We start from the raw sequence: 21,434 nt of genomic DNA on the forward strand, positions 1-21,434 counted from the left end.
GTTATTGATCTAGAAATAAAGATTCTCCACCATCTAGGCAGAGAGGCAGGAGTGAGAAGGCTGTTGGAAATTCAGGTCAGAAAAAAGCACAGTGACAGGCCTGGGGGAAAGACGATGGGGGCGAGCCTCTAGAGATGGGTGGTAGGTACAGGACTTCTCCCACAGAGCCGCCCCCTCAGGCTCCTGGAGGAACACTCAGGTCCCACCATCACAACTCCAATGAGGAGAGAAAGTAACAGATTTTTTGGTCACAGTGACATTTTGGTTCTTTGTCCCTGAGAAGGACTGGCACAAGCTAATGGGGAACAGTGTGATAAAACAGAATGGTACTAATCAGGCTACAGAGTTCTGACCCCACCCACCCAACTTCTTTTTTTTTTTACCCAAATAAAGGAGCAGAAGAGATCAATCATTATCATCTTACCTTTATTGTAAAGCCTCAGCATTTCTGTGAGACAAACACAACGCCACAAAAACTGTTCTTGTAATATCAGTTGGAAAGAGAGCAGTGATGAGACACATTTCGACAAGTTCCTATGCCCTATTTAAGATATTTTACTGCTTATACTTATGATGGCCTATGAAAGGATTCTGCATAAACCTAAATCTAGAGATCTGGCTCAGAAAAACAGCCACTGCTTCCTCCAGACCTAACTGTCATTGGGTCTTTGGTCCAAAGCACCAACTGCCCTATGCTCCCTGGGTAGCCAAGCAGGCACAAAGCAAGCAAATCATGGGCTGGTGGATCTGTGGGCACACACCCTTCTTAGGCTCCATAATCTTTGGAACAAAAAGCTCACTTGGGAAAAAAAGAATGCATCAATTTGGCACCATCTAGTCACTAAAAGAATTGCATCCCTGGAGGCAAGTAGGGCCTCTGATGAACCACACAAAGCACTGTCCTCTTCAAATGCCTGTGACTGTTTCTTCCTAAAGAGCTAAGGAGGCTTCAAGTCAGAGGACACTCTGGCTTGATGGCAGACAAGAAACCAGACCCCTCTAACCCAGCGGGCTCCGGGATCACAGATACCCACATAGGTGTGTTATTTCTGAGTCAGAAGTCTCTGTGTCAAGAAAGATTTGAATCTACCTCATGCTGTCTTTCTTCTCTTAGCCCTGCATGCCTCATACCTTGTGGGTTACTTCTCTGTAAAGGTGAACCTTGGGCAAGGTATCTAAGCCTCAATTTCCTCATGGGTGCAGTAAGTACCCATGGTATTTACCTCAGAGGGTCACTGTAAGATAATACATTGAGCTCAGCATACAGAACACACTAAGTGAGCAGAAAACATAATTGTGAGTGCTTCTATATGACAGAAGTGGAGGAAAGGCAGGTCCACAAGAGGAGGAACAAGAAATAAATATATAATACATGTGGGCAGGATAATGCATAGAGGATTTCTAAAAGCTCTAAGATCAACTCAGGAGCTAGGGAAAGAAAATGTACAATATTGGGTTCCAAGAAGCCTGACAGATACATCAAACACATGGTACAATTTGGAGACACAAAAATAAAATGCCTTCACATACCATACATCCAGAGGGACGCAAACACAGTGTCAGCCTGTGGACACAGTCCTCCTGTTAACTTGACACAAGATCAGCCCTCCCTCTGCAGGTGTGACAGTTTCCTTAATAATCAGTTCCTAGGTCAAATAAAATACTGACCAGAAAATTTTAGATTTTTCATCATTTAGGGAGAAATTTTATCTTCAATTTAGAGTTCCATCATTTCTTTAAAGCAAGCCCTCTAAAATACATTAGCTTGAAGAGGGCATGCCTGCTTCACCACAGATGATATCACACATCTTCTGAGATAAAAACTAAGATGGCTTTCTCTCCAGCATTCCTGACTGCTCCTTAGCTTTGAGTTCTTCTAGTTTCTTCTCATAGCGATTCATGAAGTAATCATCTGGTTCAATCCCTGCATTCTTCAAATTTTCCAAGACCTTTTCCAGTTTGAGTACTGATCGGGCCCCTTCAATCTTTCTTGTGCTCAGGTACAGAGTAAACTCCTGGAAATCCAGGAGCTTACAGGTGTCTACAGAGCAGATATTCCTGATATCACTAGTTCTATCCAAATGAGGAAAAAACACCAGTCCTGACAACTTCTCCAGGTCCTGAAGGCTCACTTGGAATTCACTTAACTGAGGTTGGAAGCCAATGGCTTCATTGGGCACCACGAAGGCACCCAGTGCCAGAGGTTCAGTCGACACCGGGCTTCTGCGAGCCAGGATCACCTTATAAAGGTGTGAGGGGACTGCCACATTGTCCTCACCAATCACCTAGAAACAAAGCAGTCATATTAGCAATGTTAATTTATGCTAGCCAGATCCCAAATTCTTCCCGAAAGACTTTAGATGCATTTCTGAAAATACACTTATAAGCTACCCCACTCCAGCCCAATGAATTTAAATTCAACTGCCAAAGGTAATAATAAACCAAAATATAGATTCACAGAGATGAGCACCTAACAAGTAGATTCTGATCATTTTTTAAAATAATGCCATCCCAAAGAGCAGAGGTCACCTTCTCTGCTCTGTTTGCAGACAAAGAACAAAGGACTGCCATGAGTGAGTCCTGGATTTTTAATGGACAAGAAAAGCTGTCATTTTCTCTTCATCTCATAATCAGAACTTACGGTACTCTAACCATTCAAAGGTCAAAACTGCCAGCTTGGGGGGCTGGCCCCGTGGCCGAGTGGTTAAGTTCGCGCACTCCGCAGCAGGCGGCCCAGTGTTTCGTTGGTTCGAATCCTGGGCGCGGACATGGCACTGCTCATCAGACCACGCTGAGGCAGCGTCCCACATGCCACAACTAGAAGAACCCACAACGAAGAACATACAACTATGTACCGGGGGGCTTTGGGGAGAAAAAGGAAAAAATAAAATCTTTAAAAAAAAAAAACAAAAAAAAACTGCCAGCTTGGGAACTCCCAGCTCTAGAAATAAAAATATGGCCTTAGTTTATCAAATTCACTAGGGAGCTAAACAAAGAGACTTTAGAGAAGCAGTCAGACACACCACATTGGTATTACTATCTCCAATATCACCTAGAATGTGGTTCATTTTTTAACTAAAGTAAATGTAAATGTTGTCTGCTCAGAGTTTTGCACACTCTTGGGCCTGCTATCAAACACAGAACTTCTGAATGTGTCACCAAATCAAACACTCTGGAATGGTATCTACACAATGAAGAAGCCAGAGTCAGGGTGGGGCCTGAAAACAACTTGGTTGCCTGTGTAGGATGGCTGTAATAACGAAATAACATTGTTATAAAATCTTTTCAAATTTCCTTCCAATTGGCTTAAAAGCCATATCTGTTTTCTGAAAAAGAAAAACTGAACATCCATTTCCTTAATGGTCTCCAGTAAAATGACACAATCCAACTACAATACACTCTTAAGACTACTGCTCCTCCCTGGCCCTTCCTTGGTAAGAGTGGGCATTACTTCCTAATCAAACCTGCCTGCTACATGAAGTCCTGCTGGGAGCTCAGATAAGGCAGAGGAATGAGATCTGCAAAAGATTTTTTTCTGCTTTTCCCAAGCTCCTACCTACACGGCACACAGCCTAAGAACTCCATGGCCATCTGCTATCTGGCATGCATGAAGGTCCCACTGCCAAGACCAACTAGAGGGATGCAGGGAAGACCGACTCATCCACAGGAATGATTTTCTATAACTGTCTTTGAAGTTAGTGAAAGTGGTTGGTCAGGGCGGAGTTTAAAGTATATGAAACTACCCAACTTACAGACATGAAATCCACCCCACCCCAATAAGCCATTTATGCAACTGGGAAAATAAACATACTCTCTCAGGTGAAAAATATACTGAAGGTGAACTCTATGGAGGTTCACAATTAGTCCACAGATCACTACCAGATGGTAATTCAATGGTGCAACTCAGAGGTCCTATGCCTGGCACTGCTGGAAATAGCCATGCGCTGCTTAACGACGGGGATATGTTGTGAGAAATGTGTCATTAGGCGATTTCATCATTGTGCAAACATCACAGAGAGTGTTTAGACAAACCTAGATTGTACAGCCTACTACATACCTAAGGTATACGGGACTAATCTCACGGGACCACTGTCGTATATGTGGTCTGTCATTGACCAAAACATCACTATACAGCACATAACTGTAAAGAAGGGAAGACACTTTAAAGTGAATGCAGCTAGTGTCTGCTCTCAAGAAGCTTTCCATCTAGAGAAGGGGTCAAAACCCACAGCTTTCATTAGGCAGAATGTGGTCAGATGCCAAGACAGAGCACAAGCAACAGCATTAAAGGGGTGGGTACAGGGGAAGTCAAGGACCCGAAGTGAGGCTACAACTGTAGTCGAACCATAGTTCACAGGAAGGGAGAAGTTTAAATGGGCTCCATGTGTTCCAGGCACTAACTAGGGAGCCATAGTTAAGCAAATTCTTGGTGCCACCTGGTGGACATCCTCCATCATTGCAGCACAGTTCTCAGACACCAAATATGAGGCTTCGAGGCCATTTACTTGATTATTTTCTCTCCTCATGGATTCTTTGTCTACAAACAAATAGTAATTTTCAAAAATAATTAATTGGTCATGTCCATTTGCTGCCAACCAGGGTTTCTAATCAGGTTCATTAAATTCCAGCCAATTTTGACATTTTAAGAGTCATGGCTTTACCTCATGGAAATGCACCATTTCTACTAGGTTTTCAAAAACTCTCACAATAGCTAGAGGACCTCCATTATTATTTTTGAGAAACCTCATGGACACAGAAATTCTAAGAACACAAGGTGTGATTCTTCCACCCATGACCTTCTCACAATATTTCAACAAAGAGGAGTAAAACACTATCCCTAGAAATAAAGAGAAAAATGAAAAGTTAGCCACTCACTATCTTCTCTGATTCAGTCTGTTTTGTTCTAAGGAAGTTAACATCTTTAACCTATCTAATATAGGGACCAGTCCTATTTGGAAATTCAGAAAACTGATTGTTTCTTACTTGAATTTAAGATTTAAAATAAAAATCCAAAAATATTTTAGAGCTATCTTCTTCTTTGTAGAAAACTCAACCTACATAATAAATTTTTCCCAATTTTGGGAAAACTGAGAGAATTTCAGAAAATGTTTCTAGAAACTACTATGATACTGAAGGAGAATGGGTCAGTGGATTGGAACCCCAGAGACCTGGTCAAGTCTGGCTTTACCCCTAGGCTGCAAGTTACATTCACTGGTATCTTCTTTCTCCTTTCATAAAACAGGTAATAACAATCCCCATGCTGCCTATCTCATAGAAAAGTCAGGAAGCTACAAAGACAGATTAGTTACAAAGAAAAAAAAAAAAAGATTTAAAAATCTGCAAAACCTATGTAAAAAGCTATTTATGTGGTGAATGCCATTCAAAAGATAGGGATGCAATTTCACTTGGTACAAAAGACAGTTCTGCAGAGGGAGAGTATGGAAACATGAGATCAAGCAAGGCAGACAATAAAGTTTCAGGAAAAACCAGGTTGGACACAAAGCCCTGAACAAAGGATGTGAGGGCTTAACATGAACCAAGTCTTTAGTATCAGTAAAGCAACAACAATTCTTTTCATATAAGATTTAGGTATAAAAATACTTTACAAAGGAAATCCTCGCTGCTGTTAAATTACCAAAAAGCACTGAACTCTTGTCAAGATTGTAACAAAAACTGGAAATCAAATGGGAGTGACTGGAAAATACAATATATGTAACAGCCATAAAGCTGGCACTCATTTGTGACCTGAAGTTAGTTTTCGTATATGCTAGCCTGAGCTTGTTTCCTCCATCCAAGAGACAGAAATGATGATTTGCTCCCCGCTTTCCCAACTCCGCACACACAGAGATGGGCCTTCATGCTGACTCAGTGCCAGAAGAGACTGGCAACAAACATACCCAGGCTAAGTCTGCCATTTGTCATGTCATATATACAGCAATTGTGCCTTAAATGAAACATGAAGCAGCATCATGAGGAAAAAATATGTACCTGCTGGAATCAGACAGATATATTTGGTTACATTCCCCTAGTAAGACAAAAAAAGAAATTCCAAAAATAAAACTATTGGACACATCAAGAGACCAAGCCCGTAAAATGTCATGCCGATCAAATGAAAGAAAGAAACCACGATGGTGTGATAAATAGGGAATCCATACCTGAGAGGACAGAGAAACAAGAAAAGTGAGGGAGTCATAAGGCATGGGAAGTCAAGAGCAATGTGGCCAGCCCCTTGTGTTAGCTATAAGGCCTCTGCAAGTGCTTGTGCAGCAGCGCAAACCCTGGGAGACAGTGCTTCTGGCACGGGGGTCCCTGCTCTGGGCAAGGGGGGAGACTGCAAAGTCACAGTAAAACAAACACCATCTTCCCAGACAGTCGGTTCTACCTGGAGATTATCTACTGGTAAGGAGATACTTAACCAGTAAAATAACTTATTTTTCAACTGAAACAAGAAGATATGGAAATAAACAAAAGATCTGCCTAAAGACAAAACAGGAGATTTCCAAAAAAATTACTCCCTGATCACTTCAGGTGATGCCTCAAGATCCCTGCTGGCATGTTTTCAATTTCCTTCCCCTCCAGGAACTGGTGGAAGTTTAGAAAGTAATGCCATAGAAGGAAACACAGACTGTTAAGTACTTCTAACCTTATCACCACCACCACCACCAGGTTGTAAAATCTGAAGCTCACTTTCTTGTCAGGTCAATTATAATGTTCAGGCCAGAATCTGCAGGTATGTTTCACTTGTCTGGAATCAATATCTTCTTGAAACAGGCACATCAGGGAAAGCACATGGATGACCTCAGCTATAATAAAGGGGGTGATTCTGATTAGAGCTGTCAGATGACTCACTTCTGATAAAATCACTGCTACTAATCTTCCCTTAGGCTCACATTCACTCAAGTCCTATGATGCTGTGTTCCTTTCCTACATATTCTAACAGACATTTCTGCCTGGCTATAAGGAATCCTCCTCTTGGCCCATTTTCTGTTCTTATTTTTGCATGCTAGCAAATATCACTTGTAACTGCCCTCCATCCAAACCATCTTCACCTCCTGGCCTTAAGCTTCTATATTTAAAGAGCACAGAATCCCTTTACTATAGACTTTTGAGAGCTTCAAAGAACAATGCTCTGAATGATTGGCAATTCTCAAACAAATCAGACAGACCAATGTTTGGATCTCCCCTTTGACAATTATTACATATATGACTTGGACTTGACCCCTCCAAACCTCAATTTCCTTCGTATAACATAGAAGATTGCCACTACTTTTCTGTAAGGGCTGTTTCTGAGGACTGATTGAGATAGCATGTATAAAGCTACTGACATACTGTGTGGTATATATGGCTCTCAATAAATATCAGTTCATTTGCTTCACTTCCTCCAAAGTATGCACAAATATGCTTCAAAGCCTAGAGAGAAAACTAAATAAATACCCTTGTTTTTATTAGCTACATTCTCCTAAAATAAGGTTCAGGGTGTAGTTGTAAACAAGCAATAAATATTAAATGGCTGGACCTGAGAAAACAAAACACTTTCCAGGCATTCTGAACTGCCATATATAATTGCAAGACATTCCCTTGGAAACAGGAATTCACAATTCAAACATTTATTCCTTGAGAGGAACAAACTGGTCTCTAGGGCTGGATAAGGCTGTGTCCTCTTTCTCAGCATCACTAAGGACATGGATTTATCCGTAACTGTCTTATTATGAATTACTAGAAAACAGCCTGAACATTTTAGCTGGGCATTCAAGATTTCTGCCACTGGGCCCCAACCGCTTGTTCCTTTCATTTTTGTCTCCTTTCCCACATGAATGTTCTAATCCCACTATCTGAGGAACTTACCATTTCTCAGCACATATCCTACGTTTTCCTATCTCCTCCCCTTGTCTAGCTTTGCCTCCCATGTTTATATGTGTTTATATGTGTATGCATACATATAAAATTTTTAGCCCATCTTCATTCTTAAAATGGCAAGCTCTGAGACAATGTTTTCAGTTTAATTTACTAAAGGATCATATTTTGCTTTCATGTTAATAGATATACCAAAGATTCTTAAGTTTAAAATTCCACCTGAAATCAAGTTTGATCTGAAAAATAATGCCAAATCTAACAAAAGCCATATTATTACAGAGAAACTGTTAGTGAAAAATATAAATATATAAAAGTAGATGTCACTTTGATGTGATTCCAAGAAAGATGAAAAACTATATGCCTCTCCAAGGATATAGATTCCTATCAACATTCAACCTTACATACACGTACACAAACACAGTTAGTTGTTTTCTTATGACCAGGGTCTATAAATCTCCTTCTCAAAAAAACACAGGAACATTGAAGATGGAGAAAAAAGGCCTTCCCAACAGTGAGCCACTAAAGGCAATAGAATTTGTGTACTATGTTCCTTGGGGCTCTCCACCACTATAAAAGGCTAAAAATAAATGTGGTGAACACACATGACAAGCCAAACAGCAGACCGAGCACTCAAGAATCAACTTGTCATCCAGATCTTGGTTTCTAAATACCAATCTCCCCCCCATTAAAAGGAATCATGGCTCCTTAGAGAAATGGCTGACCTCAGAGTTTGGCCAAGATGAGTATGGAACATCATGTGTTATGTCAGGAAGTAGGAAGTGCTAAAAATATGATGAAGACGAGTCAAAAAGACACAGGAGACAGCTTAAAGGAGCTCCCGCTGGCCAAATCTGGGACAATTTGAGTATCAAAAGGAATACTCAGTAAACTGATTAGAACTCAGTGAATAAAATAAAAGCCCATGAGTTCACACTGATAATAAATAGGAAGGAAAAGCTCTTCCTTACAGTAGAATGTCAAGTAATAAATGTAGGAGGAGTAAGAATTAGAAAATCGTCACTTAGCAACTAAAGTAGCAATAGCTGATTCAGGCAAGAATCATCCATGGATGCTAAGACCTAGTGAGTAAAAGTTTGAAGAGGAAAAAAATACTTAGATGGTCTCAAAGTATTTCCACAGATTACTGATTAATTTCAAAGGGGAAAATGGTAACACGGCAGTGAAGAAATCTGGAGGACACCACCTTAATCAAGTGATCAAAGTTAATATCATCAATAACAGGACAAACTGACATCACGTGCATCCTGATGTGATACATTGAGAAGCACACAAGATCAGTGCTAAGGTGTTCTGCCAGAAACATAACTGAATTTAATAAAGAAACAACAGGCAGACCCAATTTGAAGAACATACTACAAAACAACTAGCCTGTATTCTTCAAAAATCTCAACGTCATTAAAGACAAAAAGGCTGAGGAACTAACTGTTCCAGATTAAAGGAGACTAAAGAGACATCACAACTAAATGCAATGCATGATCCTGGATTGCATCCTAAATCAGGGAAAAAAGATGGCATGAAGGACATTATTGGAGCAATTGGCAAAATCTGAATATGGACTGTATACTGCATAATATTCTTATATGTTGAATTTCATGAATTTGCTAATTATAGTGTGGTTATGTGAGAGAATGGAGTATTTAGCAGGAAAGGAACAAGATATCTGCAACTAACTCTCAAATGGTTCAGAAAATAATAAAAATAGGTGTATGCATGGGGGGTACAAATGCTGCAAAACGTTAACAACTAATGAATCTAAGAAAAGATATAGGGGAGTTCTTTCTATTGTTCTTGTAACATTTCTATAAATTTGGAATTATTTCAAAATAAAACGTTAAAAAATATCAACTTGCTTTGCTAAGGCTGTGCAAAAAACTAATGAATAAAGATTAAAGTGAGTTTCCAGTTTAAGATGACAACCTGAGCCCAGGCTTTTGCTCTTCCCTCCCTCCAAGTAAAAAAATATATATACACAGGCAGTAAATAGGTATGAACACATTCATGAAAGTGCTGAGAATGACAGAGTAGTATATTACTGGACTAAGAAGAGCCCTGACCTTCCGGAAGATGGATATGATGACACTGTTAGACAAAACAAAGAGGAAGGAGCCAAAACTAAGACTTTCACAGCCCCTTAAGTTGTGCTCCACTAAGTAAAGGATGTCAAAAATCAAGATGAGACAGAAAAACCCATCTACAGAATTACTGTGCAACCAACAAAAGTAGCAGGCCTTTGTCCTGCCTCCAGGATGAAACTAAGAAAATTCTCTCTAAAGAAATGGTTTTCAAACCTTAAGGTGTCTACAAAATTGCTCTAGAGAGCCTGTCATACATGCAGATTCCTGAGTCTCACTGCCAGAGTTTTAGGACATTTTCAGACAAGCAAGGACTTAGACATTGCCATCCAATGACTCTTCCAGAAAGAATCTGAGGATGTACTCCAACAACAGGAAAAAAAGGAATCTAAGGAGGGGTGGTGTCAAGATAAAGTGTACCTAAGCTAGGAGTGTAATGAAAAGAAACAACGACAGATGCGCAGCTGACTTAAAACTAAAACAGCTTACTGAGTTTGCCAATGATCAGTTCTCACCCCATCATTCCTTCCTTGAAATGCTTTCTTCACTTGGCTTCCGGGACACCACTCTCCCCTGATTTTCCTCCTACCTCAAAGGTTGCTCCTTCTGTCTCCTTTGCTGGATCCTCCTCTTCTCAACCTCTAAATGTCCGAGTACCCCACGGTTCAGACCTCAGATCTGTTCTCCCTTCTATAGTCACTTACATGATTTCATCACAGCATTAAACATCATCTTTGTGCTGACCACTCCCCTGCAAATCTCCACTTCCAACCTCTCCTCTGAGATCCAAACTCATAGCCTGCCTACTCCACTTGTAAGTATCTCCACTTGGACATCAAATAATCTCAAATTTACACAGCCAAAACACAATCTGCTCCTCTCTGGTCTTCATCTCAGACTAAAAACCTAAGTTTTATCCTTGACTCTTCTCCTCTTACTCTACAACTAATCCATCAGGAAGTCCTATCAGTTCCACCTGCAAAGCACATGCTAAATCAGACCGTTTCTCACCATTTCTACCACCACTATCCTGTTCAAGTCATTATTATTTCTCATTTTGACTACAACATTAACGCCTTAAGTAGTCCGCGTATTCTTCTATTCTTTACATCCAGCAGCCAAATTGGGCTTTAAAAATGTAATAGATTATACCATCGTCCTGATCCAAACCCTACAAGAGCATCTCATCTCAACACAACCCAGACTTCTTCCCATTGCCTCCCTCTCTGATTTACCTACTTCTCCTCAGTGCACACTCTGCTCTACTCACACTGGCGTTCTTGCTGTTCCTTGAACATGCCAAGCTAAATCTCACCCGTGTCTTTGTGCTTGCTGGCAAACTCTTCAAACAGGTTACTCCTTCATTTCACTTAGGTTTCTGCTCATTGTCACTTCCCCTTAGTAGCCTACCTTATCTTTCTTTTCCACTCCCACCACAAGCCTTTACCATGTTTTATTTTTCTATATGGCAGTTTGTTTACTGTATATCTACTCCACTATAATGTAAGCTCCACATAACATACAGCCTTGTTCACTGCTGTATCAGAAACACTCAGAACAGTGCCAAGTACACAGTGGGAACTTAATAAATATTTGTTGAATGAAAGGAAGGAAAGAAGGGAGGGAGGAAAGAAGGGATGGAAGGGAGGAAACAAGTAGTCCAAATTAAAACAGAGACCAGAAGGCTCCAAGAATGATGTCTTCAAGACACTGATTTACCTTTTTAAAAAATAGTATGATGGTAAGGTTAAATGATCTGAATTAGAAAGTAAAAGCTTATCATTATGTTTTTCAAAATAGCAATTATAAGACACTGCCACCTTTATTTTCTACTTCTCAGTTTTTTGTTGCTTGTGGTTAATACTTCTCTCTCAAGTGGCAGAGACTTAATGATATAGTATTATATCTACTTCTTTACAGGTCCAAATATTCTACTTATACATTCATAATACTATAAATGCTGGTTTTATATTTTCAATAGACTCAGGATTATAAAACACAAAGACCAACAAGGGCTAGACAGGAAATGTAAATGGATCAAATAGGCCAGATGAGGATTATGGGGAATTGAAGAACATGTGCTCAATCTATGGAGAAAGTTGCCAACTCTCACCTAGTGAATGGTGCCGATGGGAATATATGCAAGAGTGATCGAGTCATCTCATTTTTTTAAAAGAAGCTAAAATTTGGATTTATGTGAAATCTCCCAATTTAAACATTACCAACTAATTAAAAAACAAGATACTATGTGAACCAAATAAAATATCTCTATGGGCTAGATGTACCCTAGGAGGCCTATGTTTACAACCTTTGCTGTAGGCAAAGCTCAAACTAAAGTGTAGTTAGCAAATACAAATGTAAAAGCTATAAACGTTGATAATACATAAGTGACAGATCAAGAAGTAAAGGTTTAAGTATACTACGTAAAGTATATGATATACAGTTTACCAACACAAGAACTAAAAATGTGACTAGCAGAGATTAGAACAGTGTGTGAAGAGAGCTAAACAAAATTCATATATTTCACAGAGAAAGCACCAAAAGAGACTGTTAAAAATTGACAAATCAAAGTTAAGAAATATAGTTTAGCACCCATTACTCTGAGATATAGAAATAACCACCAGAACTAGAAAACTAGCCAGTGGGATTGGGACCAGAAGCAGGAGATTTTAACTTTTCATCTTGTATCCTCTTATGCTATTTGAATTTCATTACGATGTCATGTAGTTCAATGTTTTAAGGTTTAACGGTTTCATTACCATGCACATATAGCTCCATAACAACAATGTTTTGTTTTTTTGAGGAAGATTAGCCCTGAGCTAACAGCCCCTGCTAATCCTCCTCTTTTTGCTGAGGAAGATTGGCCCTGAGCTAACATCTGTGCCCATCTTCCTCTATTTTATACGGGGGATGCCTGCTACAGAACAGCTTGATAAGCAGCGCATAGGTCTGCGCCCAGGATCTGAACCAGTGAACCCCAGGTTGCTGAAGCAGGGCGTGTGAACTTAACTGCTATACCACCAGGCTGGCCCACATAACAATAAATTTTTAAAGTTTAAATTCAAGGCTCATCAAAAGATTGTTTGGCAATTACGGCTTCAATGCTATGAGGGAAAAAAAGCATCAAGATTAAACGATATTTAAGTATCTAATTTCACAACTTCTAACAACATATAATTCATGAAAAATAGATTCAAAAGCTTTACAATTAATAGAAAGGCACCTATCTCTAAGTATCTGTGGATGAGAAAGGGAAAAGGCACCTATCTCTAAGTATCTGTGGATGAGACTGGGAAAAAAAGAACCTTAGAAATCATAGGTTTATGGGTGTATATAAACTCATGTTTTTGTATGTATAAACATACAAAACACCCTGATTGTCACTTCTCACACCCCCTATTAGCAAGTCCATGATAGTCAAAGCCAAAAGCTCAGAACAGAGATAGAAAGATTGGTGTCTGGGTCAGCATCTAACAACACCCATAAGTTAGGAATCAAAGAATGGCTCTGGTCCTTGCGAAGTCTGCTTAGGCAGAAGCCAGGCCAGGAGCTTAAGTTTTGTCTGCACAAATACAGGCACACCTCGTTTTATTGCATGTCTTTTACAAAATTGAAGGTTTGTGGCAACCCTGCGTCGAGTAAGTCAATCAGCATTACTTTCCCAACAGCATTTGCTCATTTTGTGTCTGTGTCACATTTTGGTAATTCTCGCAATTTTTCAACCTTTTTCATTATTATTATATTTGTTATGGTGATCTGTGATCAGTGATCTTTGATGTTACTATTATTACTGTTTAGGGGCACCACGAACTGCACCAATATAAGACGGTGAACTTAAATAAATGTGTGTTCTGACTACTCTCCACCAACCAACCAGCCGTTCCCCTCCTTCTCTGCCCCTCCTTAGGCCTTCCTATTCCCTGAAACACAATATTGAAATTAGGCCAATTAATAACCTTACAATGGCCTCTAAGTGCTTAAGTGAAAGGAAGACTTGCACATCTCTCACTTTAAATCAAAGCTAGGGGCTAGCCTGGTGGCACAGCAGTTAAGTTTGCATGCTCCGCTTCAGTGGCAGGGGGTTTGCTGGTTCAGATCCCGGATGTGGACCTACTCACCGCTTGGCAAAGCCATGCTGTGGAAGGCGTCACACATATAAAGTAGAGGAAGGTGGGCACGGATGTTAGCTCAGGGCCAGTCTTCCTCAGCAAAAAGAGGAGGGTTGGCAGCAGATGTAAGCTCAGGGCTAACCTTCCTCAAAAAAAAAAAAACCAAAAGCTAGAAATGAGTAAGCTTAGTGGGGAAGGCATATCGAAAGCCGAGACAGGGCCTCATGCCAAACAGATAGCCAAGTTGTAAATGTGAAGGAAAAGTTCTTGAAGGTAATTACAAGTGCTACTCCAGTGAACACACAAATGATCAGAAAGCAAAACAGCCTTATTGCTGATATGGAGAAAGTTCTAGTAGTCTGGATAGATCAAACTAGCTACAACTTTCCCTTAAGCCAAAGCCTAATCCAGAACAAGGCCCTAACTCTCTGCAATTCTCTGAAGGCTGAGAGAGGTGAGGAAGCTGCAGAAGACAACTCTGAAGCTAGCACAAGTTGGTTCATGAGGTTTAAGGAAAGAAGCCCTCTCTATAACATAAAAGCACAAGGGGAAGCAGCAAGTGCTGATGTAGAAGCTGCAGCAAGTTATCCAGAAGATCCAGCTAAGATAATTAATGAAGGGGCTACATCAAATAACAAAGTGGATTTTCAATGTAGATAAAACAGTCTTATATTGGAAGAAGACGCCATCTAGGACTTTCATAGCTAGAGAGGAGAAATCAGTGTCTGGCTTCAAAGCTTTAAAGGACAGGCTGACTCTCTCAGTAGGGGCTTATGCAGCTGGTGAGTAAGTTGAAGCCAATGTTCATTTACCATTCCGAAAACCATAGGACCGTTAAGAATGACGCTAAATCTACTCTGCCTGTGCTCTATAAATGGAACAACAAAGCCTGGATAACAGCACATCTGTTTACAACATGGTTTACTGAATATTTTAAGCCCACTGTTGAGACCTACTGCTCAGAAAAAAAGATGCCTTTCAAAATATTACTGTCCATTGACAATGCACCTGGTCACCCAAGAGCTCTGATGGAGATGTGTGAGATCAATGTTGTTTTCATGCCTGCTAACAACATCTAGTCTGCTGGGCAGGGAGCAAGGAGTAACGTCGACTTTTAAGTCTCATTATTTAAGAAATATATTTCATAAGGCTATTGCTGCATGGACAGTGATTGCTCTGATGGATCTGGGCAAAGTAAATTGAAAACCTGCTGGAAAGGAGTCACCATTCTAGATGTCATTAAGAACAGCTGTGACTCGTGGGAAGAGGTCAAAATAGCAACATTAACAGGAGTTTGGAAGAAGTTGAGTCCAAACCTCATGGATGACTTTGAGGGATTCAAGACTTTAGTGGAGGAAATAACTGCAGATGTAGTGGAAAGAGAAAGAGAACTAGAATTAGAAGTGGGGCCTGAAGATGTGACTGAATTGTTACAATCTCATGACAAAACTTTAATGAATGAAGAGTTGCTTCACATGGATGAGAAAACAAGGTGATTTCTTTTTTATTTATTTATTTTTTTTTGAGGAAGATTAGCCCTGAGCGAACATCTGCTGCCAATCCTCCTCTTTTTGCTGAGGAAGATTGGCCCTGAGCTAACATCTGTGCCCATCTTCCTCTATTCTATATGTGGGACACCTGCCACAGCACGGCTTGATAAGCAGTGCCATGTCCGCACCTTGGATCCAAACCAGTGAACCCCGGGCTGCTGAAGCAGAGTGCATGAACTTAACCACTGCACCACAGAGCCAGACCCAAGAATCTAGTCCTGGTGACAATGCTCTGAAGATGGTTGAAATGACAACAAAAGATTTAGAATATCACATAAATTTAGTTGATAAAGCAGTGGCAGGGTTTGAGAGGACTGACGCCAATTTTGAAAGAAGTTCTACTGTGAGTAAAATGCTATCAAACAGCATCGCATGCTACAGAGAAATCATTCATGAAAGGAAGAGTTAACCAACGCAGCAAACTTCATTGTTGTCTTATTTTAAGACATTGCCACAGCTACCCCAACCTTCAGCAACCACCACCCTGATCAGTCAGCAGCCACCAACATCGAGGCAAGACCCTCCACCAGCAAAAGGATTACAAATCTTTGAAGGCTCAGATGATGGTTAGCATTTTTTAGCAATAAAGTATTTTATAATTAAGGTGTGTACATGGTTTCTTTAGACATAATGCCATTGTACACTCAGCAGACTACAATATAGTGTAAACATAACTTTTATATGCCCTGGGAAACCAAAAAAGTTGTGACTCGCTTTATGGTCTTATTCCAACTGTGGTGGTCTGGAACCAAATGTGCAGTATCTCCAACGTATGCCTGTAGTCATTCAATAAACGCCTTTTGACAGCAAAAAGAGCAGCGTCTCCTAAATCCAGAAACATGTGGGCCTCTCTAGCAGATTCTTCCATCAGAAGACTTTCCTGATTAGTAGGATTATGATTAGGAAGTCTTTACTTCTCTCAAGATTTTAAAGAAAAAAACACACAAAGACACACAGTAAATGGTTGGGGAGTGAGAAATGAAGCAGAAAGTGAATACAAGAAATATAAAAATATCAAGAGAATCTAATAGGAATCAATGACAATAATGTGCCATAAACTGAGTGTGATAACTCAGCAACCCTTTGCAACTGAGGTCCATAAAAAACCACAAAACAAAGAAAATCTCCCAAATTGGCCTCACTATTTCATGGAATTGTGTTGTAACGGGTAATGTACCAGCTAGATCACAGTCCAAAGAGCATAGTGACATATAACACTAATATACAGGGAAACTCAGACACAGGTATTACCCTGAACCTGGTACCAGTCTTACTAAGTAGAGTCCAAATCTACTAAGTTTATTCAAAGACAGGCTTCTGCCTAATCTTTGTCACCTTCTCTTCTATTCATTAATGCCCTTGCTCTGGCTACAAAACTCTGTGCCCTAGCTGAGGCTGAGGGCTATGCCAACTTCACAGTAAATGGGGCCATCAGGAATAATGCAACCTGGAGGCCCTGGCTCTAGCTACAGACAGCGATATAACACCAATTCCTGAACTACTGGCAAAAGAGCCAAAACCAGGTAAGGTATTTTAAAATTGCAAGAGTGGTTTAACATTAAGGCTCTATTTGTTCGTGGTAGGAATGTCAAATGGTACGTCCACTATGGAAAACAGTTCCTCAAAAAATTAAAACACAGAACTACCATATGATCCAGCAATTTCACTTCTGGGTATACACACCAAAGAACTGAAAGCAGGGACTCAAACACACATTTGTACATCAATGTTCATAGCAGCATTATTCACAATAGCCAAAAGGTGGAAAACATTCATCAAGAGATAAACAAAATTTGGTATATACATATAATGGAATACTGTTCAGCCTTAAAAAGGAACAAAATTCTCACACATTCTACAACATGGATGAACCCTGAAGGCATTATAAGCCAGACACGAAAGGACAAATACTGTACGATTCCACTTATGTGAGGTACCTAGAAGAGTTACATTCATGCAGATAGTAAGTAGATTTGTGGTTGCCAAGGGCCAGGAGGAAAGAGAATGAGGAGTTACTGTTTAACAAATACGGAGTTTCAGTTTGGGAAGATAAAAATGTTCTGGAGATGAATGATGGTGATGATTACACAACAATGTTAATGTACTTAATGCTGTGGAATTCTATAGTAAATTTTGTTATATATATTTTACATCACATAAAAAGACTATATGCATAATTCACTATAATAAAGATTAAATTGGAAAAACATACGATCTATCAATGTTTGACATCTAGATGTTTTAAAAGGCATTTGATAACACTGAACATTCACAATAAGCTAGGAATAATCCTAGGTCATTTCATCGGTGAAAGCCTTCCTGAAACAGATAACTCCTATGCTACTTTACTTTTTGAAATTTGAGGCTTCTCTGTGGCCTGAAGTATGGACAATGTGTATAAATGAGTATTTTTCACCTAATATTTGTCCCAAACTGAAAGACGCTCATTGAAACCTCCCAATATTACTCTAATCCTGTTTCTTTTTGTATTATTTACACCAGTACTTGCTTTTATGTACGCTGATGCTATGCAACTGCTTGCACACAAGCATAGCAGTTAGAACACAACACTGTGTAAGAGTAATATAATAATCCCAGTTTACTTGTTGTTTTAGATTTGCTTGGTTTATCTTTACCCATTTTTTTAACTTTTAATCTTTCTGAGTTGATTAATTAGTTGGCTTTAATTTTCTGATCCAATCTGAGAGTTTTATTTTCAATAATGGAGTATCTTACATTTGCATTTATTGTTATATAATTGCCCTGTCATCTTATTTTAAAGTTTCTTAGTTTTCTATCTTTTGCTATACAGTCTTTGTTTTTGTTTTGCTTTGTTTTGTTAGGGGAGAGAGTTGGTCCTACTAGTGTTCACTTTATAATTTTACATATGCACGCATCTTCTCTATTGCCACCAGCTTGATTTGAAACACTGTGCAGACAGCCTCTATGGAAGACGAAGAAATCAGTCCACTTACACTGCTGCTCCTCTCTCTCCACTTCCCCTGTAATCCTCTAGTTGCTGTTGGCACATTCTTTGATTTTTATCTTTGTCTATTATAAAATCATTACATTTCATACACTGGGTAGCTTTATTTCAAGAATAATGTCTATCACAATGTTTTGTAAAAGTAATTATCAGACTTCATTCTATGTTTAAATGGATTCACTGTTTTATAGGCAGTACACTCCTTGACATCAGTTTCAAAAGAATCTTTTCGGACTCCGTAACTCCTCAGACGAGGGAAACAATAGAAAGAATAAACAAATGGGACTTCATCAGACTAAAGAGCTTCTTCAAGGCAAGGGAAAACAGGATTAAAACAAAAAAAAACCCACTAGTTGGGAAAAAATATTTACAAGGTATATATCCAACAAAGGGTTAATCTCCATAATATATAAAGAACTCACACAGCTCAACAACAAAAAATCAAACAAGCTGATCAAAAAATGGGCAGGGGACATGAACAGACATTTCTCCAAAGAAGATATAGGGATGGCCAATAGACACATGAAAAGATGCTCATCATCACTAATCATCAGGGAAATGCAAATCCAAATTACACTAAGATATCACCTTATACCTGTTAGAATGGCAAAAATATCCAAAACAAAAAGTGACAAATGTTGGAGAGGTTGTGGAGAAAAAGGAACCCTCATACACTGTTGGTGGGAATGCAAACTGGTGCAGCCACTATGGAAAACAGTATGGAGATTTCTCAAAAAATTAAAAATAGAAATACCTTATGACCCAGCCATCCCACTAATGGGTATCTATTCAAAGAACCTGAAATCAGCAATTCCAAAAGTCCCATGCACCCCTATGTTCATCGCAGCATTATTTACAATAGCCAAGACGTGGAAGCAATGTGAGTGCCCATCAACAGATGATTGGATAAAGAAGATATGGTATATATACACAATGGAATACTACTCAGCCATAAAAAAGGATAAAATCGTCCCATTCACAACAACATGGATGGACCTTGAGGGTATTATGTTAAGTGAAATAAACCAGAGAGAGAAAGATGTACTCTGCACGACTCCACTCATAGGTGAAAGTTAAACATATAGACAAAGAGAACTGACTGGTGGTTACCAGGGGAAAGGGGAGGTGGGGGGAGTGCACAAAGGGTGAAGTGGTGCACCTACAACATGACTAACAATAATGTACAACTGAAATTTCACAAGATTGTAAACTATCATAATCTTAATAAAAAGTTTTTTTAAAAAAAAAGACAATGCCATAAATGGATTCACTGTTTAAAGTTTTTCCATGTTGTGAATTCTTTATTATTTGTTTCATCTTTCAATTAACTGGATTACATCTAAAGTAACTTTCAGGAAGGGTACATAGGTAGCTATATTTCTGAAGTTTTAACATATTGAGAGATCACCTTTCTATCATTAACTTGATGTGTTAATGACAACAAATCTGAGTAATGAATTCTTGGGTCACATCTTTTTACCTCAACACTTTGTAGACAGCATTTCATTTTCTTCAGGGATCTAATCTTGCTGAGATTTTTTGAGTCAGCCTCCAAAAGAATAAAATAATAGCAGCTAACATTTACTGAACATTTACTATTTGCCAGGTACCAAGCAAACAATGGTCCTAATAACCCAATGAGGCAAATGTTATTATTATCCAAATTTTGCCAATAAAACTGACCAAATGCAAGTAATTATAAAAACAAAGATACGAGCCAGATCTGACATGAAATCTGTGCTTTTCATGACTACAATCGCCTTGCCAGTCCTATTATTCCAAGGTAAAGGGATAAACTCCAAGTAGGGCACAAGAAGTTTCTCGTGTGACCTGCTACTTACTGGTGGGGCCCTTCTGCAACTTCCTTACTAACTCAAGTACCCTGCCCCATGCTTTGATAAGAGAAGACATGTCAAATTAATATCCTTTTATAATTTAGTCCAAAGGTACTGTATTTTTTAGATATTATTGGAAGTTCTTTGATATAAGAATACAGACATTTCCTGATTTCAGTATAAATGATGTTTCTTTTTCTGTTCTTTTGGTATTATTTCTGATGGTTTTGAAGATGAGAAAAGTAAAAATGTATACTTTCTCTGTCATGATTTCTGGACTCCAGATAGATTGGAACCAACAGAATTGGAGGCAGAGACACTGGAGGCCTCTGCAATGTTACAGGTGTTTAGAGCTTCAGTAAAATCTAAGTAAAAGTTAAGAAAGAGAATTGATAAAAGTTGTTGACTCAAAGAAATTGAGAGAAAGAGAGAGAGATGACTCCTAGAATGTAAAATACAGGAAAGAAGGGAGAAAGTAATCAAGAATGTAGTTTGAGGCATCTCATTTACAATTCTATATACATTCCTCCCACATGACAGGTGCTTGAAGATTTGCTGAATTAAAGATTTGCCAGTGTGAACATGAATAGATCCTATAAACTAACACAGACATAGAAAATTAATGATATAGGTTCAGAGGCCCAGAATCTGAAAGAAAAGACCTAAGTCCAATAAAGCTGTAAAATAAAAACAAAAAACAAGACTATTATTATTCAAAGTATACTCTTCAGGAAGCTGATCTCGACAGCTCTCAACATTTCACCACCATGACACTAATTAGGGTAAGGAGAGCTGACAGGTCCCTTTTAAAACTCTCTTTAAGGCTACTTGAATATGCTTGAATATCATTTGCTGATAAACTATTTAGGAGAAGGTAAGTCTTTTTAGTGGTTAGTTTTATATATTCCAGTGTAAAAAGAATTCTAGCATAGAAAAGATATATTAAAATATATATATATATATTTGTTTCATTCTGAATTAATTGCAAATTTAGAATTTGCAAGAAT

The 21,434-nt window shown here is 39.0% G+C and overlaps 1 protein-coding gene across 2 annotated transcripts in view; it reads right to left on the reverse strand.

The window, feature by feature from the left end:
- Nucleotides 1-409: 409 nt before the first annotated feature.
- EXOG (exo/endonuclease G) overlaps nucleotides 410-21,434 on the reverse strand; it is a 32,889-nt gene continuing 11,864 nt past the window's right edge. For both annotated transcript variants that reach the window (XM_046678686.1, XM_046678675.1), the window contains one exon: nucleotides 410-2,285. In XM_046678686.1, the coding sequence (XP_046534642.1) occupies nucleotides 1,824-2,285 (462 nt within the window). In that variant the 3' untranslated portion in view covers nucleotides 410-1,823. The remainder of the gene's footprint in view (nucleotides 2,286-21,434) is intronic.

Source organism: Equus quagga, chromosome 1 (genome assembly GCF_021613505.1).
Source record: "Equus quagga isolate Etosha38 chromosome 1, UCLA_HA_Equagga_1.0, whole genome shotgun sequence".
NCBI classification, from domain to species: domain Eukaryota; kingdom Metazoa; phylum Chordata; class Mammalia; order Perissodactyla; family Equidae; genus Equus; species Equus quagga.